Here is a 21,147-nt window from a genome sequence, read left to right as displayed (position 1 = left end):
TCAGCTCTAGAGCCCCCGATAGTTATGTCCTGGCACTGGTTACTGTGAGCACTGCATTGACTTGAGCCAAGGACACGAGGAATTCTGAAACCATGCCATATTATGTATATTCCCTTTTGAATAAACTCAGGAAAATTATACCTAAAGCACACTGTCAGCTCTGTTACTGACCCAGACAAGAAAGATTTTACATGTGTAAGGGTAAATATGGCAGCTTCTTCTCCACTAAAGAAGTGGTTTTGGCAGCCCTGGCTAAACTGGGGCACAGCCTTCAAGCCTGCTGTTGCCTGTCACATGTGTGATGGCCCCGAGAGAACACGGTCATCTAAAGAGCTTGAAAATTTTCAGAGTCTGCTGTCACTGGTGCTTGAAGAATGTGCTTCTGAGGAACAACCCGCTAGAAGTCCAAATTTTAATGCACCACGCCAGCAGTTCCTTCAGCCTCCCCCACGGCTCTCCAGGCACAGGAGGTCCCTCCAGAAGGCAGAGGAGGAGCTCTGCCAGGGGCTGTGACCCCGCTTAGAGGGATAAAGAGTGGTCACAGGGCACCAGCTGCTTTGCAACTGTCAGGTCACACTGTGCACGAGCTCCATGGAGGAGCCTGGGAGAACATAATGTTTTGAGTGATACACACTCAGCCAGCAAGTACATATTAGTGCAGCAAAAAAAATAGCTACCAAAAAATAGCTACCATAAGCTCTACAGACAATGCCAACAGATTTCCTTTTTTTTTTTTTTTAAATGGCACAGCATAGCTTACTGTGTTTTCAATGGTGTGGTTTGCAAAATAATCTTTTAATACTAAGGTGCAGTTCCTGATTATTCTAGAAGAAGAGATTTTATCTTGCCATTTAAGCTATGGTTTGAAGGGGTTTGTTTACTGCCATTTCTCTCACACTGTATTCAAATAGCTTAGTAAATCCAATGTGAAAGCCTCACATACAAACTTATGTTATTACTTAATCTCAGATTTGGGAAAAAACTTCTTAGTTATTTCTTCTCTAAGGCCTAATGCCCAAACACTCAGGTTGGTGGCTATTTCAAAGTACTTTCTCTAAGCAGGACATGAACCATAATGAATTTTCTTGTGATGAATGAATAATCAAGTTAAAGGAAATTTCAACAAGAATGTCACACACTTGTTCCTTCTATTACCATAAACACAGGTCAAATGTGGTAACTTGGAAAATACAGCCAAAGGGTAACTAAGGAGATACGGACAAATGCCGGGTGACAACTCACCATCACCTGAACGCACACACTGTTCATTGATACAGCTCAGCATAGCTCTTCTCATAAAAGTAAAACTTTTTCACAGGATTTTCAATCAGTAGCCATTGAATTACTGTCTCAACATTCTCTTCCACCCATTTCTTGTCAATAAATGTTTGAACTGCAGCCCTTGCAACAAATAAATAGGTATAGGGCTTAAACCAGGACCTGGACTGTAAGTCTTTCAAAAATCCTAAAATGAAGTTACAAGCCTGTATTAAAAGCCATGCATTGTCAGCTGTCTCCCTGTCTTGAATACATGATCTTTCCCTATTCCAGGTCCTTGGGAGGGACTGGCTGTGCCAAAGCTTTCAAGAATCACTAATCTCCATTTGCTTTGCTTTAGATTCCAGACCTCTGTATAACCTCCATTCTAGTCAATGTCTTTGCAAGATAAAACATGTTCTGTAAGTCAGACCCTTGGAGTGCCTGAACTTGAGATTTTAACAGTGATCACAAGACATTTTTATTTTATTAAACTTGGGCTAGATTCTTAGCTTGCATTTACCCAGTACTTTAGATGAGAACTTCTAATCTGTTATATTAGTGAACTGAAATAGTAATGACTGACTGCCTTCACAGGTCCTAAACAGGTAATAGCCGTTTCCTGTTCTACTTGCAAAAGCAAGGATCATAACCTAGTTTCAGAATTAGCTGACCCAACATGATAACCAAGTAAAACTGACAGGCTGTCCTTTCGCAGCTCAGATTTTTTTATCAACAAAAACTGAGTAGATGCTATCAACTGATATCCCTGCACAAAGTTTCACTGCAGTCAGCTCAAGGACCAGATTATCAAATAAGAGTAAATATGGTGTTGTCAGGTAAATTTACAACTCCAAAGCAATGCACTGACTCTGGGACTGTTCTGCCTAGACCTTTACAAAGATGCCTCCCATAGTCACCGAGAGAACCAATTCTGTAACACTGCCAAGCGCAATGCTAGTTCTGCGACAGAGGATCTCGAAAGAGGGCTGAGGGCAGTCATGGGATATAAACATTGGGACAGGGAAAAACCTACTACATCAAAATGACCGCAGAAATAATAGACGAGTAGAGAGTACACGTTCTGCTCATGGAATAGGCCAGAGAGGCAAGGAGTCTTAACTACACAACTTTTACTCCCTTCTTTTCAGTAACTATAAATGGTTAAAGTGAAGCATATTCTTAAAACTTCATTTCTGATACCAGATCTGGCTATAAATAGCCAGATATGGCTAAAACATTTCTTTTGTTCATCACAAAAATGCTGGTATTTCTATCTGCTTTACTTCTAGAATGGATTGACTCACCCTCAAGAGAAATACTATCATTTATAAGTGCTCCCACCATCAAGGATACACAGAAATACCATGTACCATTTTTGTACATCTGTATCACTACTGCACTGACTGTGTAGGTGACCTGAATGTATAGGTGGAGGAGAGAAGGCACCTTTAAAAGGCATTTCAAACACATACTGAGCTTTTTGAGGGGAAGGTACTGTAGGAAGACGGGGGTAAATTTATCCCAGATGGAACTCAATGGTTTTTTCTCTCAAAATCAACAAGAACAGACTCAGACTGTACTTAGATCTGTATGAAAGGTAATGTCAGCAGGAAGAACAAGAACAGCATGATGTATGTTTCAGCAACCATTTAATCACTAAAAAAAAAAAAAAGAGGAATCGAACATAAAACCATGTCACTTGGCCTCTCCCGGTAAGTTTCCTCCCCACCCCAATCCCCAGTTTTGACATCCTTTTGCCAGTATTCTCTCAAGCACCTTTCTATTTTTCACAGACAGTTATCTCAGCTTCCTTCAGAGACTCACAGGAGGCGCGATGGATAGTTTATTGACTGAGTATGAATGAAATCCAAGTGCAATATTTGATTCTGAGAAAGTCTTTACAAGGTCCTATGCAACAGGATTCAAAGAGCACATCACATCCACTGAGGCTTTGGACACAGGAAGTATTTCCCCATGAGGTGAATAAAGGTGTGAATTCACATCAGGTCACATTCTCCACGATACCTTTCAAAGCATCCTTACACCAGCTTGACGATGGTTTATTTGGATGTACCAGTTCTCTACCACAAAACCACGATTTTGGAGTGAAATCTACAGCACATGAAATAATATAAACGGTGTATTTAGCTTTTGATACCCAAAGGCCTGAAAAAAAATTGCCAGACTGGCTGGAAGCAGCCCTTGAATGGGTACACCCTCTCTATACAGCAGGTACACAGGAGGATTTTCAATGCACATACATTCACATTCCCCCCCTAACAGGGCAATTGCCTGCAATAGTGCAGATGTCCATTATTTCCACAAAGTATGACAAGATTTTTGGATCATTTCTTCTGTTGAAAGGTTAGGTCACAAGACCCAGAGCTTGGATTATTTCTGTCTGTGTGAATTCAAGTTCATGGATAAGCATAAAATTGTTGCCCTGTTGTTTTACTCATTTTCAGAAGTACCTGTTGGGAATTACAACCTAACACAGTTTCATCACACATATAAAATGTACATATAAAAAATGCACTAAATTTCCAAAGACAGGTAATTTCCTAAATCCAGTTTCATTATAAGAAAAATATTGCATAGCATACACCTGTTGATCATATATTTCCACTTTAAAGAACTGTACATAAATTAAGATTCATCCTATTCATATGAGTATTTTCTTAGTATTTCACCCCAATGTACTGGCTACACATTAAAAAAAAGAATTGTGAAATTTAGGTTTAAATCCACAAACATCACTCAAGTCACATGTTGCCATATGCTACTACTATAAGAGTTTAAAACCAAAAGGTGAAAAGTACCTTCTTCCAAGATATTGATGCTCTGCCTGTTAAATGTGCATTCTCTCTTACTTTCCTTTTCATAGTCATATTCGAAGTTTTCCTCTTTGTATACTGACATTGCTGAAGTTATCCCCGATAGACACAATATGATGCCTCAGTCCCACAGGAGATGGGAAGTCATTCCCTCGGCGGCTGTATTTTTGGGGAGAGCGAAGCAAGGTCTCTGCAAAGCAGGATACCATCTTTCCTCACTCACATGCTCAGCCAGGGAGCTCCTGAGTGACAGTAGTTGTCCTTAGCACAACAGCTTTGTGTTGTACAGATGGGGTGGAGGCAGGAAGAGACCATCTGTCTAATAATTACTAGAAGATTTATGTTGTTCCTCATACCAGCGCCGAGGGTAACCAGTTTTTACTCAATAGCTCTAGCTGCATATTTCAAAGTAACTGGGCTGAAAGCCCTCTCCCTGGCACTCCTCACCTCAACAAGGTTCTCTCTCCTCTGCCACTGCTCCTTCTAGTGAAGTGGTAGTTTCCCACAAGTGTCTCAGCAATACAGAAGTCTGACCCAGCCTCCAACCGTCACACCTCATGAAGGGTGTGTACCTTCACAAAGTTAGATCACCTCTCAAATTGCCTAACGCTGCAAGTAACATTTCACAGAGTCGTGAACAGCAGGAGCCTGTACACATGCACACGCTAATCCCACGCAGCAGAGAGATCTTGAAAGTTGTGGCTGCTGTATAGCACAGTCTGACTGCAGCATCTGCCACACACTAAAACCACTGTGTGGAGAATTGGGCTGGAGGGGGAAGTGATTGGGTGTTTGGGGCTTTTTTTATTGCTTCTACAAAAAAAGCCTACTCTTGTATGAAGCATTTAACTGACATCACATCAGCTGTCAAATACCATGTTTTCTACAGTAATCTTTATTCTTCTGTCTGCTGTGGGAAACAAAATACTTCAAGTCCACATATGGCACCCTAGTGCATTTTCAAGGGCGCACATATCTCTTGCCTGTTCAACAAAGAAAACTCCTTGTGCTTAGACCTCTTTGTTTCCAACAGACTGTGTTTACTAAACTTCACTACACACATAGGGCAGGTTAACTTTATTTAACTTCTTGCAGCTACAGATATTTAATGTTTGCTAAGTTGCCTCCCTTACTTAAAATGACAAATAGGTACCCTTTGCTGCTTGTAGAAAGCATTCCTATCTGCATCACAAGGCAAAGGAGTTGCAGGGAAAGTGGGGGCAATGCAAGGCAAAGGCCGCTCATCACCCTCTGCAGTGACATAACTGCTAGGGAGGGAGACAGACAGACATTACAAGCCAGCAGAACGTAACAGGATTATGTAGGAACAATTTTTTCTATTTCCATTTGTCTAGTGGTGTGAAAGTATGAGGTAGTATGAGACAGGAAGGAACTGATTTTAGACAATCATGATGAATTACTCTGGTTTAAGTTTTAAACTCTTGATGTTTATATACAAACAGTGTAACAATGTTTATATAAATAATAGCCAAAGGATATGAAATCCACATAAGTGCTTGCTGAGGAAAGGAACACTCGTTTCTGAATGAAGAAAGACCTTACTAGTTAAACTGCCAACATTTACTGCAATATTCAGCAGCAGCAACAGCCTCGAGAACTCAGTTGGGGAAAAAATAGGATTGTCCCTTTCTCCCCATATCATGACATTACAAGATATACTTTTAAATATAATGTAATGGGAATTATTTCTAGTTTCTTATTCCTTAGAGCATTTCTGTGTCTTCATTTCTCCCCTGTAACACTGAATCAAAACTCTTACAAATCAGACAGTAAGAGTTTTAACTATCTACTTTCCATCCAGAGCCAATTTACCGCATTTCCGTAATAGCTAGAGAATGGAAATTCTGAGAGTAACCAAAACAATAAGTCATTTTAAAGAATGCAAAAAACACCTTTTAAAGCTTTGGGACAGAAAAGTCTGCCCCTGCCAACCCTGGTGACATACTACAGATTTAATATTGCTGACAAGTGTTCAACTATAGGTAACCAACTAGCTTATAAAGGAGAGCAGGGCAGCAGGTGACACACTGAAAACTTGCGTGTTGCTGCTCAATACACATGGCAAGGTAAGGAGAGTAAATGAATATTCCCACAAGCTGACTTCTGAACTGTGACTCATGTCAACTCATGCCGCACAGGAGGACTCTGACATTCAAAAGCTGAGACAAAAGATAAGTGTCGTAATGCCTATTTTGATATCAGTGTAAGATAAATACTGATGCAAATTCATAATGGGTGGAGAAGAGATGTGTACCACACCCTCACACTATCAGCTCATTTTTAGTGTATTCTGCATTAAGGCCTTTTATTAGTGCAGGAGTATTTACTTGCTTAAGATTAAGAGCCACGTTTCCAACAACAAAAAAGGCTAAATTGTATACAGTTCTGAAAATATACATTCTAATCAGGAAAGATTAAGAAGAGATTTTTAATATATCCTGTAATCGCATACTCAGGGACTTAAAGAATATACTAGACTGAGCACTCATTTTTATGGGTTGCCACTGCATGGTAAATTTGGCATATTTGCTGCAATCACCACTCTGAATTAGTGGCTAAAGACATTTAGCACCTTTCAAGAAGCTTGCTAAGTGAGCTGCAATGCTTAAAGCACACAGATGCACTTTTCTCATGTAATGCTTTCACCAAGGTACAGGACGCCTTCAGTAGCTTTGCAATCGAACAGGAAACAAACTGGGAGCTAGTTTGAAGAAGGGTGTGGCTGGACACAATACAAAAACCCTCATATCTTGACTCACTATTTCCAAGGAGCTCCAGTGCATTCAAATAATTTTAACTTTCCTCTATCAATAAAAGTATCTAGACAATTAACTAATAATGGCAATACTTCATTTAGAACAAAGATTCTCTGTAATCAACCAAGTCCTAAAAACAGCAGCTGAAACAGCAGCACCTGGATTTAAAAATATGTTGATGAAGAAACGTGGGTGTTTTAGGGTGGTTAGATTGTTCAAATGTTTACAGGTTTTTCACATTTCCTGCTCTTTCAAAATCCCACCCAGATTATCTTCTGTCATTCAACTGAAAGGACTGCACATTACTTTTGCAGAAAGGGAATGAAACTGGATATAGTGGAAAAACGCTTATCTGGAAATTCAGCATCTGAGCAGAATAAAGAGGAAAAATACCTCTATACCAAAAAATAAGCCACATAAAGACAACATACAAGTAGTAGCAGCTCAGAGTTGACTAGATAAAGAATAGAGAGTCAATGGAGGAATAAAGAAAAAGTGACATGGCAAAAAGCAGAAAACTAGGAAAATGGTATCAATAATTACAAGAATATAAGCAAGGTTCAATCATATTTATCAAGTACAGAGATAAAGGACATAGGAACAAACCAAGAACAACCTGGATAAGAATTTTAGCTGCATACCTATAGGGCAAGGGCTGTTTCAGAGATAGCACGCCACAGGCATTTGTACAATTCTCATAGATTTAAATGGCATACCCACAGCCAGCATCCACTTAACATCCAGAGTAACACCATGGTTACTCTTTCCAGAGGAATGGATACAAAAGGGGCTAATGTATGAAGGAGACAACTCATCATAAATGCTCGACCATCAGCCAAGCTCCTACTGTAAGGGAGAAAGTGTCATGGGAAGCATATTTTAAGTGAAAAGGTTGCCTGTGTCACCCACCAAGCTGGCAGATGTATGCTTGTGAGGTTACCTGTAACTAAGTTGCACAGAGAAGAATCATGGAGAACCAAGAACTCTTGAAGAGCTGCAGCAGGAATGCAAAATATTCTTCTAATGGTACCTTAAAGGAATGATTAAAAAAAAAAAAAAAGGCAGGGAGGGAGGGGGGAGAAAGAGAACCAGGACACATTCTCATATCTGCAAAGGTATACTAACATAACCAAGGCAAGGATAAATAACCGTGCTTAAAGTTGCTGAGAGGTCCAGGAGAATGGGCCTGTTGAGGTAAAAAGAAAGTTAGGGAGCTTGCTGATAATAGTTTCTGTGGAGTGGAAAAAAGAACACAGGAGAGGAGCTCCAAACTGCAAAAAAGAAAAACCAAACCAAACCGAACAAAAAAACACTAAGAGGTGAAAACATTTCAGTGTGAACAGGAGGAAGATACAGGTAGCAGGATAAGAGGTGCCAGAACAACCAAGAGTGTGAGATAAAGTCATTCAGGCAAACGTAAAAGGGGTTAGAAGGGGGGAATTGGCGAGGGAAAAAAGGAAAAGACACTATTTTCTCCACTAGAAACTGCTGAATCTCATGGCCAACAAAAGAATGAGGAAAGAGCCAATTACGCATACACAAAATCATCTGGAATTGTAGGCAATAAACTCTCAGGCACTAGTGTGGAATTGTTCAGCCAGAAATAAAGGAGCACTGTACGAAACGACAAGAACAGTAACTTGATCCAAAGTCAACCTGGATTTCTCTAGAAAGCTTTGCTCATTGAGAGGATGAAAAATATTGGCCTAAGAAAGAGGGAGGAGGAAAAGGCTATTCATAAGATTTTTATGGGTCTCTGCTTATCTGTTTATCTAGCTGTTTGTGGGTTTTTCGCATTATTTTTTCATCCAAGTTGTTTTGTGTGCATTTTTAAAGAAGCTATTTGTTTTTCCCTAAAAAACCACCCAGATGAACCTAGACTTTTATACAGCTATCTTTCCAGATAAAAGTCTGCACGTTTCACCTTTTCCTCTTTTATTATTGGTTCTGTCCATCTTGAAGTCTGCTGTGAAAAAAACTTTCCTACTCAAGTACACATCCAGCTCTTTCCCCCTCCCTATACCATCTACACGATGTATTTCATTAATGCCAAATAAGGTGACAACTGTCTCTCATACTATAACATATTATACTTGAAAATGTATCTAAAAAGCACAGTGTAATAGTTATAGAAGCTTCAGTTTACTGTAATGTTAGTTAAACACCAGTGATTCAATCTTCAGCTAAATAGTCTGACATTTTATTGTCTAATTCAATCTACTCCTACCAAAAATAAACTCTGTGAAGGACCTTATCTAAAGGGATTAATTCATTATTCCAGCCCTATGAAGTCTTTATAAAGATGTGAAAGTTTTGAGCACTTTTTCATTTGCTTTTGCAAATTACCGCCACCAAATGCAAGTTAAAGACATCATTACTACATTGGTCCATACAGAAGTTCATTAAATCTGAGGTAACAGTGAAAATTGCTTCTTTACCTAAATAGTAGCATTAAAACTTTATATCCTAGTGTAATTTGAGTGGTTTTTTTCCTTGAAGAACAAGAAACCATACACTGCTAAAATAATTCTTTAAAAAAAAGTAAAACAAGTGAAGTCACACCTTTTGGATGGAAGTCTGAGCTCCAGTGGCTTTGACAAAGAATGTATGAATAATTTAATCAGAAAAATAATTCTGTAGGATAATACTTGTGAGGTTTTGTATTAGTTTAAAGGTACCACTGACTCTGCTCCAATGTTATAGCTAGCAGAAAGGGTGAACTGGGAAGGGTTCACAACTGAATGCACACATACATCTGAGCTCCAGAGCATCCATGAATAGCAGAGAAATAAGCTCTCTAACTACGCTTCATCCTGTCTTAAAATAGATATTCAAAACGGGTCAGCTGAGCTGCAACTGCCTATCACACTCTACTGAATATAAAAAGCATCTCTGGCAAATTACTCTGGTATCGACAAACACATGGTAGAAAAATCAAACATCAGTCAAGAGCCAGGCATCTCTCATATTATGCCATCTGGTCTAGGTTTTTGAAAAAGCTCCATTTTCTGCTACACTTTAAAGATGCCTTTTGTCTCCCACTACAATCAGAATACCTTTCTCCATCAACAGGAAACGTCCATGATATTTTAAACCCAAATTAATATGCCAGTATCAAAGGCCAAAGACTATGCCTTCCACTGCAGCTCAAATCCTGCTTTCTTTCTCACACACTTCAACTGGGAGAAAGAAAAGAAACCTAACCCCCATAAAATTCCATTAAACCTTACGAGACTCCCATTTACCTGAGAGGCCACAACTGACAGCACTATCCTTCCATCATGTAAAAAGGAATATTTTAATTTTAAATTAAAATAAATAACTAATATTTAAAAAGCATTGTGCCTTACCTAGAGGAGAGACTTTCCCTATTAGACTTTAAACCCTGCTTTGTCTTAGGGGAGAACTCCCCAGATACTTCAAGCAGCCAGACAGCAGATACTTGAGCTGACTCTCTGCAGATCTCAGCTCATGAAAGAAGTACGCTGGGCGGAGGCTCAGCACTCACAAGAAAACTTGTAAGCCCAGAATCAGACCAACTACTACAGTGCTCCTGAGGCCCTGATCCCACAAGGTATTTAAATGCTTGCCCAACACCTGTTGCTTATTCCATTACCATGGAACTCCCATAGTTTCTCCAGCACAGCACACACCTTAAGACCAAGCTGATGAGCTCTGAGACCAGACATTCAGGCATGCCACACTTCCACATAATGACACTTTGACCAGACAAAGGACCATAAAAACGAACAATAAAAAAAAAAAGCTATAAATATTTAACCTAGGAAAAAAAAAATCAGTTACAGCTTTTAATGACAGTACAACTGTCCTTTTTTTAAGCTTTCTAAAACCAGGCCAACTCAGCCCGTTACATCATGCAGATTAATCAGATGCTACAGTATTTACTCGGGTTAAACCTAGAGGATAAACGTTACATAATGGATTCAGTCCAACTTAAATTGGTCAGATCTTTCAAATAAATATGCACCTGTCCTCTCCGAACACCTGGAGAGGAATAATCAACTAAACATAAGCAAAGTTCCGTTCTGAAATCCAGTGCAGAGAAACAAATGGAGGCATACGCCACTCCAAAGACCATAAAAACCCATTCAAATTTTGTCACACATATCTTTACTCTTCATATCCCCTCTCATATTGATATCAAAGCACTATGAAATAGCTTTTTGGACTCCATATATACAACATCACCTGGGCCTACACTCCTTACTGCTTTCTGTTCTTTGCTTCATTGTGATCTTGGGCTTGCCTCATTTAAGCCAAGCTCTACAACTAGAATAAAATCCATATACAATTACTGCTTTCCCAAAGGCTGCATTTTGTTTAGAGCTAACCACTGAGTGCCATCGGTGAGGAATCTTGATTTTTCCACCCTGCTGAGAGTGCAGTTTTAGCCATTCCTTATCCTTCCCCATGTGCCTTCTATCAGAAGTCTGATGAAAACAGTGCTCTGATGAAGAAATAATCACCCAAGCAAACAGAAGAAAAATTGCAAGAGGTCCAGAAGATAGTGCTCAAAGTTTGTCATTTTTCCAATTTAAAAAGTTAACCTGCTCACTTTTAAGAAGCCAGTTTTAAATGTCTTTCACAGACAAATAACCAGAGAAAAAGCATGTACTGCCTATTAGCACATTAAATATATACATATTACAGCATATTGGTAATGTAGACAAAACAGACTTAAAACTCAAACCAATACAGAATCTTACAGTAAGTGTATTTAAATTCAGCTGAATTATTATACATACAGTTAGCGTTTCAAATATTTCTCCCCCTGCCCAAAGATTGCTCGTATAGTGCATATGCTCCGCTGCCACTCCCTTTGAAAAAGAGAAAGCTATACAGCAGCCTCTTGTAGCATGCTCACAAGAGATGTTGAGGTGCAACAGAGATGAAAGCATCTCCGCTATACCAGGGTGTTGCCTTTTTCAAGGTACATCATTTTTTAAAACCATTGAATAACAATGGTCCAGTCTTACAAGCTCCAAATTCTGCAGTAAGAGACTAGAAAGAAATATTTACCATCTGTGCATTCTTCATAATACCAGTCCAGTTCATAATAATCTGCTTCAATAAATTTCTGCATAGTCAGTACCCTTCAGCAACATAGACGAGATTTCACTTTGCTGCTAAGGTCAAGTGAAATGCAGCCATGCCTTCCTGCCTTTGCAAAATACCATAGCACAAGGAAGCTCATAGAAAGCTGAAAATGAGCTGCACATCTTCAATGAGGCTGCAACTAAAATAAAAGGGGGGTGTAGAGGGTGTATTTGGGGAAAAAAAAATTGAATAAGAAGAAAAATAGGAAAAAGATGCAGAAGGTAGAAGCAGATGCCCTGGCGGCTGCTCTAATAAAGGAGCTCTGCACAGGAGCCTTGGATGGGTGTTAACAAAATCATCCTATCAAAAGGCTGATGTGCTGACGTGGGGGACACACACCACCGCCTGGCTGTTTCTAACTCATTCCTTTCCTCCCTAGTCTCCACATCTCTTTCAGGCTAACATGTTGCCATGGAGACGAGCTGGCTCCAGAAGAGATGCAGAGATGAAGAAAATGCATTTTGCTGTTTCTGGCTTTACAGACCAGAAGCACCCCTCCATACTGGAAACAAAAATCCTTGCTCAGAAAAATGATACAACTCTCTGCTGACTGCTCATGGAACAGCAGCATCATGCCATCGCAATTCACTGGGTACATGCAGTATATTAATAATGAAAATCTAGTCCATTACTACTCTCCTCTACGCAGTTTGATAATAGCCTGCCTTCCCCATGGAAAATTAAACTACATTACCACATCGTTACACTATTCTGGGCTGATATAATAGAATCCTTTAAGCATCCTGTTATTGCAAGAGTGGCAAACAAAAAATGAAAGAATCAGAAAAATCGGGACACCAATACATTTCCTCTTGCAATAAGGCTAATCTGCTTCTGCTTTTTTACATTCTCCATAAACCACTGACCCTTTTTTTCAACCATCTAAGCTTCACAGCTGAAAACAAGGGGTTAGGACAAACTTGCACTACTCTATTCCTAAAAATGCTCAAGGTCTTCACACAGAGTAGCTTAATGTTCACATTCAATGTGTTGGAAATAAAATATAAGAATTTACTTACACAGCTAGTCAAAAAGGATGTCTGAATCTGCGCAGGTACAGTTACCAAAGGGATAGACATCCATTTTGTTCATAACCACCACATATTCTTCACCTCCTTCTCTCCCTTTTTTTAGGACATTTCATTTCTTTGCCAACACCAGTAGAATCACAGGGACAGATAAAGTCGCAACATATGTTAATACCACAAGGCAGCAGGCCATATCACTTCTGACCAAGGAGGTGTCTGTCTAGCCAAAGACCCCACCTACAAGAGCAGCCATGATCAGGTAAGGGACAGCTAGCCCATACGTCCAACTGCCCTCTCAACCTCCTATTCTCTCCAGCTTCAGAGACAGCCTGAGGCAGATACAGTTTCTAATTTTAGCAATTCTTGAGGGACTTATCCAGTTGTCTTAAGCCCATGTACATTTTTAGCACCTCCAACATCCTCTTGCAAGGAGTTCCACACATCTACTATTCATGATATAAGAAATCCTTACCTTTTGCTTTGCCACTCACCTTTACTAACTAACTTATTTCAAAGCTTCCAAGTCGGGAAAGCTGAACAGTGAATTCATCTCTCCTTTCCAATCACTCATGATTTTGCAGATTTCTATTAAGCTTCCCCTCACCCATCTCTAGGCTGTTGCCACTTAGTCTGTTCCCTGACTGGTACCACTTTTCTTTACTCTAACAGAAATAAGCAAGGCATAAGTCAAGCTATACAGAGAAAAAATACATTAGTTTCATTACACATCAGCTTTCAGCTTTACTGGTATAAAAAAGTATCACTGCAGTAACTTTGAGCTTGGGAATTGCAACATCCCTTATATATAGTGATTGCTGAAGTACAGATTTAACAGATCTGTTCACACGTCTGCCACGTTTGTCAGTGGCAATTGGCCATGTATTCACTCAACTCTGAAGTTTCAAACCACAGTCAAACTCAAACACACACCTTTGCCTGCAAGCACGTTATTTCACTGGAAAATAACATGCTTCTATGCCTGCAAATTAAAAAAAAAATTACCATGTTCATCCTACAATATAGTAACTTATTTGACAGTATGCACAGGATTCCCCTCTACTCAGCACAGGTGAGGCCACACCTGGGGTACTGTATCCTGTTCTGAGCTCCCCAGTGTAAGACAGACATGGACATACTGGAGAGAGTCCAATGAAGGGCCACAAAGATAATGGGACCAGAGCATCCCTCCTATGAGGAAAGGTTGAGAGATCTCTGACTGGAGGAGAGAAGGCTCAGGGGGACCTTATCAATGTGTATAAATACCTGAAGGGAGGGCGCACAGAGGACAGAGCCAGGCTCTTTCCAGTGGCACCCAGTGACAGGACCAAAGGCGATGGGCACACACTGAAACACAGGAGGTCCCATCTGAACATAAGTTTTGGGGTTTTTTTGGGTTGGGTTGTTTTGGGGGGTTTTTGTTGGTGGGTTGTTTGGGTTTTTTTCCCTCCTCATGTGAGGGTGACTGAGGGACCCTGCTTGAGCAGGGGGGTTGGACCAGATGAGTTGCAAAGGTCCCTTTCAACCTCAATCGTTCTGCTATTCTGCGATTTTGCAGTTCACAGGCCTCCACCCATTTACTTCATTTGTTTAATTGCCTCACACTAAGATTCTTTGAACTACTTTCATTACACAAACCACTCATTTTTAACTTCCTAGACAGTAGGAACAAGGACACATGGTTTCAGACCACTGTAAACTTTAAAGATTCACAGAAACTGAAGTGGTAGAGCTCTTCCTCAAACACAGTTCCCCCTTGCTCCTGTGAGATGCTCCTGGGCCAGGAAGCAAACTTCAATCCATATCTCTAAACCACTGGTTTTGTTTAACTTCATGCCCCTGCCCGTCCCCCTCCCCAAGCCAGCCTCAGCCACCTGGGGCCAAGGCCTGCAGCTCTCCCACAGGGGTGGCAGTCAGTCAGTCTCTGGATGAGGAGATGCAATGTTTGTGCTTCAGTTATTGCTGGTGGAGAACCGAGTTGGTGTAATACCTAAGTAAAGCTAGTCAACCTGCTCTCCGCTGGAAGCACTGCCATTCTTGGGAGGCTAACTCAAAGCAAAGCAGCACAGCCTTGATCAAGGCACCACCGCATTTACTGGCGCTTCCCTCCCATTTGTCACTTTTGCATCAAGCTCCCCTTAGCCCTCCTGAAATTAGGAAGTATGCTGAGACAACAAGGGTCTGAAAAGCAAAACTTCCTCTCATTTTGGCAGGGATTGCAGTATTTTTGGCTTCATTCTGCTGATTAGATTTTTGGTATGCTCAATACTGATGTGAAAACAATACAATAGAAGTGTACCTGACCTTCAGGTTAGTAAATCACAAAGGATTATACAAAAGCCACTAAAAGCCTTTGGCCGTGCAGAGGTCATACAATTATCTTTTAAAAAAATCATATTTTTAATAGTGCACACATTTTTGTCAAATGTGATCATTCTGCCCTCACACTGTGCTGTCTTGAAACAGAGGGCCGTGACAAAGCCCTCCAGCCCTAGCTCAGTCTTGCAGAATTTCAGTTATGCATACTCATAACACAAGAACTGCACATGCTATTAAACACAATTAAAGCTACACTGTTAAAATACTGTCAGAGAAAAATAAAGGTTCCTATGGCAACATTAACTCAATTGCTCTGCATATAAGCTATTTGTTCCACTTCTATTATTTTTGTCCAAAAGGTAATTTCAGTCTGGTAATGCTATTAAAAAAGCATTTAAAATATAAAGAATGAACACTGGCTACCAGCTTAAGTTGCTGCAGGGACTCTCTCCTTTTTATTTCTTAACATTTTAACAAAAGAAATCTTCAACATGCTAGAATTTTCCTCTCGCTGTCCTCCCGCTTGCACACCACCCCCCACACCTTTCAATAAGACAGGGTAAAAATTGTTCAAGGTGGGGGTTTTGGACCTTTTGTTTGTTTGCTTTATTGATATTCTTCTACAGATCTGGTTGGAAACACATCGGTGCGATCCAGAAAGGCATTATTTTTCTGTAGAGAAAAATAATCTGTGTGGTCAAATGATTTCAGAACTCCTCAAGACTTGGAGATATGGGGTAAGAGTATAATCTTCCCAGCATGAAGAGAGAAACCCTGGACAGTCAGAATATTATATATTCAGGTATTCACAGGCAAGCATCCCTTCAATTATATGAGAAATGGTAGCTCTATAAAGGGGGGGCTGGAACGGTTGTCAAGTTGAACATGAAAGTCCAACCAGGCCAACAAAGCACTTGCATACTTGCAGAACCCTCTTTCAACCTCTGCAGCCCTACTTTTTCTTCCTACAGCTCTACGTTGGATTCAACTCAGTAAAACTTACCAAAATGGTTCATTTTTCTGGTGGACTGCTTCTGCAAACATTAAACTTCTGTGTATCCAAATCTCCATATCACTTCATAACACCTCATTTGGCTGGGGTATTACTTTGTTAGTTGCCTAAAAACTCATATAAAACTTGTGTTTAAAAGATTTCAGGTAATAGATCTCTGACTATAAGGGACTTGCTTTTTCCTATTCCAAAGTTAAATACAGTTATTCACATTCATTCAGCATTCCCTTCCAGCTGCTGGAGTTTGTTCTATTTTCCTATATTCAGTTTTAAAGCAAACAACAAACCCACTTTTATTTGTTCTCCACAGAGACAAATGTAAAGACTGATAAAAGATTCTGGCAGCCAACTCTCATGAGCTAGACTGAGTGCTCCTTAAGTTTGCAGTTACAAAGGGGTCTTATTAGGCACAAGAGTTGACTTGAAAAGCTCACAAGCCCTCTCTTCCTTCCCTTCTGCTGCAATAAACATATGCCATAGGCCAACACTAAAGTGGTCTGCCTAAATTAGCCAGGGTATAAAAATCACACAAATCCTTTTCCTTGTTGGAAGAGATTTTTTGACAAAGATAATTTCAACTACCCCGTTTATAAACATGGCCTCTTGAGAAAGCTGTAGCAGCACACTCAAGGATGCAGTGAACCATGTTGCTGGGGTGCAAAGCAGCAGCAAGTCATCTCTGCTGGCAAAGTATTCAAAGAATGTTATTACATAGTATGTCACTATAAATCATGCGTTCCCATGCTTAGTCATTCTCAGCTTTCTTCAAACCTTTTCCAATTCCAGGAGGATCCCTTGAAACTGGACACTGGAGCTGGATGGAATATTTCCATGAAAGCTGCAACAGTGTTATTACCTCCCATTTGATTAACTCTGGGTCAAATTTCTCCTCTTGGCTACAGCATCATATCAGGATGTCCAGATAATTAAACACCATATCCTTTCATTATTTTCTATAGTCGCCACCACTCAGGAGAAAGCTGCCCATCCCACTAACATCATCTGGAGTTCTTTTTATCAGAGGAGCAGCTGTACAGTCCACCACTTTGCAATGCATATTGTTAATAGTCAGGCATTGCCACAATATTTACTTTGCAAACTGACTCTTTTTAAACCTTTTTTTTTTTTTTTTTTTTTTTTTTTTTTTTTTTTTTTTTTTAAGAGCATTAAAAAGGAAAGCAAGCATATTTTAAAGCCCAACTGATTTTCAAGGACAGGCTGGCATACAGTTACTTGTAAATTGGGATCTCATTTACTGAAGTGAAGAGTTAATGGGGTTTCGCCTTATAAAAGAACACTGAACAGGAGTCATCCTGTGACTGTACATTTAGTAAGAGCAAACAACTCTGCAACTTAGGAGAGAGATCTCTTCCAGTATAGCGCCTAACAAAAAAAAATTATTTAACCCGAGACAGGGGCAGATAGATGAAATTAAATTACTTAAGGACAAAAACCTATTTTCCACATGAAAGGATTATTTCTCCCTTCCCCCAAATTCTTACTGAAGAGTACTTTGTATAAAATCAAAACTTGTCTTCAGCAACCTACCTGCAAAATCAGCTGCAAAGTTTAATTAAGGTATCACTGGGCATACTTAAATACTGTAAATGAGACCATGATGGCAAGAGCTGGGCATTTAACAGAATACACCCGTACCCAGTACAAAGAAATGAAGAATAAAGCTTTAAAGAGTCAGATTTTGTAAACTCTTCACCACCTGGTAATACCGTAAGCTACAATCTCTGGGGTTTTGTGGTTATATTTTCCCTGGAGACAGCAAAAACATTTGTAAAATGAAGTTGAGCTTAACATCATGCTTGATTGGATAGACAAAAATATTACAGTAGCATGGTTATGACCTATTTTTCTAAAAAGAAAGGAGAAGAAAAACCCACTGACAGCCATGACTGCAGCTTCCTGGGAGAGGAAAGGAATGCAAGTTGCATTACATTGAAGGAATACAGAATCAGGGAGCCCAGAACTGGGCCCAGCACTGCAGGTGTGACCTCACCAGTGCCAAGTAGGAGGAAGGATCTCCTCCCTCAACTTGCTGGCAACAACCCTCCTAATACAGCCCAGGATTCCATTAACCTTCTTTGCAGCAGGGCCACACTGCTGGCTCATGTTCAGCTTGGTGCCCACCAGGACCCTCCAGATCCTTTTCTGCAAGGCTGCCTTCCAGCCAGTCAGACCCCAGCATGTACTGGTGCATGATAGGGTCATTCCTCCCCAGATGCAGGACTTTGCACTTCCCTCTGCTGAATTGCACAAGGCTCTTGACTCATCTCTCCAGCCTGTCAAGGTCCCTTGGAACCGGAGCACAATCCTCTGGTGCCTCAGCCACTCCTCCGGGATCCTGTTTATGTGTCATCCTCCCTGATGCTGTCCTCTCTAACTTTTCCACTTGGTGACAGCTCTTCAACTGCAGCACACTTCCTGCACAAAAGGCCATCTCTCCCTTCCTCAGGGAGAGACCCCAGGCATTCCTGGCAGCCTGGGACTCGCAGGGCTGCATCCACCATCTGAAGCTCTGTCTGGGCAGGGACAGAGGCTCCAAAACCTGTGGAACGTGCCTCGTGGCCCATCACCACCATATCTGAAGGTTTAGGCTGTTCTGAACTCACATGAGGACCCCTTCTTTGCACCCTTCCACACAAACTGTTACATCTGTTGGCTGTCTCTGGGAGCTGCGCTCCAGACCTCGCTGTTACATAGGGCTCTCCCAAGCACCAGCTGAAAAAGTGCTTGACCATCCCTAATCAGGAGCAGCTGCAATGAAGGCTCCAAGCAGGGAGAAGCTGACAGCTTCTCAGAAGCCAACAGAGCTTCTTCAGGCCCACATCCCCGTGGCTCCCCTTACCTTGCCCCTACCTGGCAGCAGCAGACACCCTCCAGTTACTCAGAGGGTTCCCCAGGAGCCCCCAGATGATCCTGGCCCTGTCCCCATAAGCTCCCAAGGCAGAATGCAGACACTTGCACAAAGTGCTGAGTCTGTTTGCTGCCTCTGGTAGCTGCACTTGGAGAGCTGTGCTCTAGGCCTGGCTCTTACATAGACCTCTCCCCAGCCACCAGCTAAAAGTGTGCTTGATGTTCCCTAATGTGCAGGAAGGGAGACTGATCGCTTTGCTGTATCATACATTTGCGCAGCACATTTTAGACTGGGTTAAAGGGCACTCTGCCTCATGAGTTTAATGAGACTGGTCAGGTGACATTTGATTTATTTGGTTATGCTTTAGGGTCAGATCAGTTTTATTTCATTAATTTGGTAGGAACTGGCTCAGCCTTCTGTCTGAAGCATATGAAAAATATAATGACAAAGATGCACTTTGGAGTTTCAGAATGTAAACTAACAGCTACAGCCCTAATACACTATTCAGTTCCTCCCAAAAGGTATCTCCATCCAAGTGTGAAGATTCCATTTCCCAACTGCCAACTAAATTTTAAGAACTAATTCTTTACGTCACCAACCCCAGGTTATAGCTTAAGTCCCCCACAGAAGTTGCTAGTAAATCAAAATGCTTGGATATTTAAATATTAAATTTTTTCTGACAATATCTTCAAAAACTAATTCAAAAGGAGGGCTAAGCAGCCTTGTGTCCATCCTCTTGAGTGACGCTGCCCAGCAGATTCTGTGACTAACAGCCTTTGTGGCTGGGGATTGGACTGAAGATCTCAAAACCAAAAAGCCACAGGAAGGTATAAAAGCTGCTCTAAAAAGCCACAGTAGTACAGCTAAGGGCCATTGTTGACTCTTGCCCTATACGGATCAACACAGAGGGGAATTCATTACACTTCCACCAGCAGGTTATAAACCAGCATCAATCTCAGCATGTAGTCCAAAAACTGCAAGGGTATTCTTCCAAGTAATTCAGAAATCAAATGCCCATCTTGCTTAATTGCTCAGATTTCAAACCTCATATGTTCATATACAAGAGTTACAATGACAACATTCAGCGTGCAAGCCTTATAAAGTTTAACAGAATGCTATTAAAAGTCAAAAGTTAGATTTTAAAATGCTAGGCATAACTCTCATTGTCAAGTCATCTGAATTCCAGTCAAAACCAGTGATTTGTATAAAAGGAAGTCCATAGGAACAAAATAGACAACTGCAATCAGTACTTTGCCTGAAAGTTTGACGTAGGTTGTGGAGGCAGGTTTAAGACAAAGGATCCAAACGTTCCCATGGTACATAGGCAGAGAAAATCGACACAACTTACACTGGGCCAGACCACCACTCCGGTTGTTATATCTTGTGACACACATCCTCTATTAAAAGGAGTTTCGGCGGTAAAAAACCTTGCTGGAAATGGCAGAACATTACTAGCCTCAGCATTATAAGGCTGCAGTGCTCAAGAGACATTTTTACTTCAAGTTTGCCTTCCACAGTGAAAGAGTACAGAAGTATGCAAGATTCTAACAATAATGAGAAGAACGGTCCTTGTTACTGCAAAATTCCAAGAAAGCAACAATCAAGGTTTTTTCAGAAACAAACATTTTACCGTTTTAAAGATGAAAATATCGTCCAAGTGAATTTAAGAAATCTGAAGATGGCACCAGAGAAATGATTTTAGCTCATTTTATAGATCTGTAGCATTGCTATCCTTGATTTATCTTGTATTACAACTTACACAACATTTACATAAGCCTAGAACAACAGTACCAGTAAGCAAAAACATAATGTCTGAACACTAAGAAAACTAGTTTGTAAATTTGGTTTACTGACAGAAACAGAGATGGGCTCAGCAGAGAACCTAGGTTTTTAGTAATTACCAAAATCACTGTATGCACACACATCCTTACCC

General features: G+C 40.6%; 1 protein-coding gene across 4 annotated transcripts in view; it reads right to left on the bottom strand.

Annotated features, from left to right (window-relative positions):
* TRAK1 (trafficking kinesin protein 1) overlaps positions 1-21,147 on the bottom strand; it is a 136,640-nt gene that overhangs the window by 46,146 nt on the left and 69,347 nt on the right. The window contains exon 1 of one of the 4 annotated variants that reach the window (XM_075083478.1): positions 11,912-12,034. The exons of 2 other annotated variants lie outside the window; for them this stretch is intronic. In XM_075083478.1, coding sequence (XP_074939579.1) covers positions 11,912-11,975 — 64 coding nt within the window. In that variant the 5' untranslated portion in view covers positions 11,976-12,034. Of the gene's footprint in view, positions 1-11,911; positions 12,035-21,147 lie in introns of those variants that run through there. One more of the 4 variants, XM_075083480.1, reaches the window with a different exon arrangement.

This window comes from Phalacrocorax aristotelis, chromosome 2 (genome assembly GCF_949628215.1).
Source record: "Phalacrocorax aristotelis chromosome 2, bGulAri2.1, whole genome shotgun sequence".
Classification (NCBI taxonomy): domain Eukaryota; kingdom Metazoa; phylum Chordata; class Aves; order Suliformes; family Phalacrocoracidae; genus Phalacrocorax; species Phalacrocorax aristotelis.
This window is presented reverse-complemented; position numbering and strand designations above follow the sequence as displayed.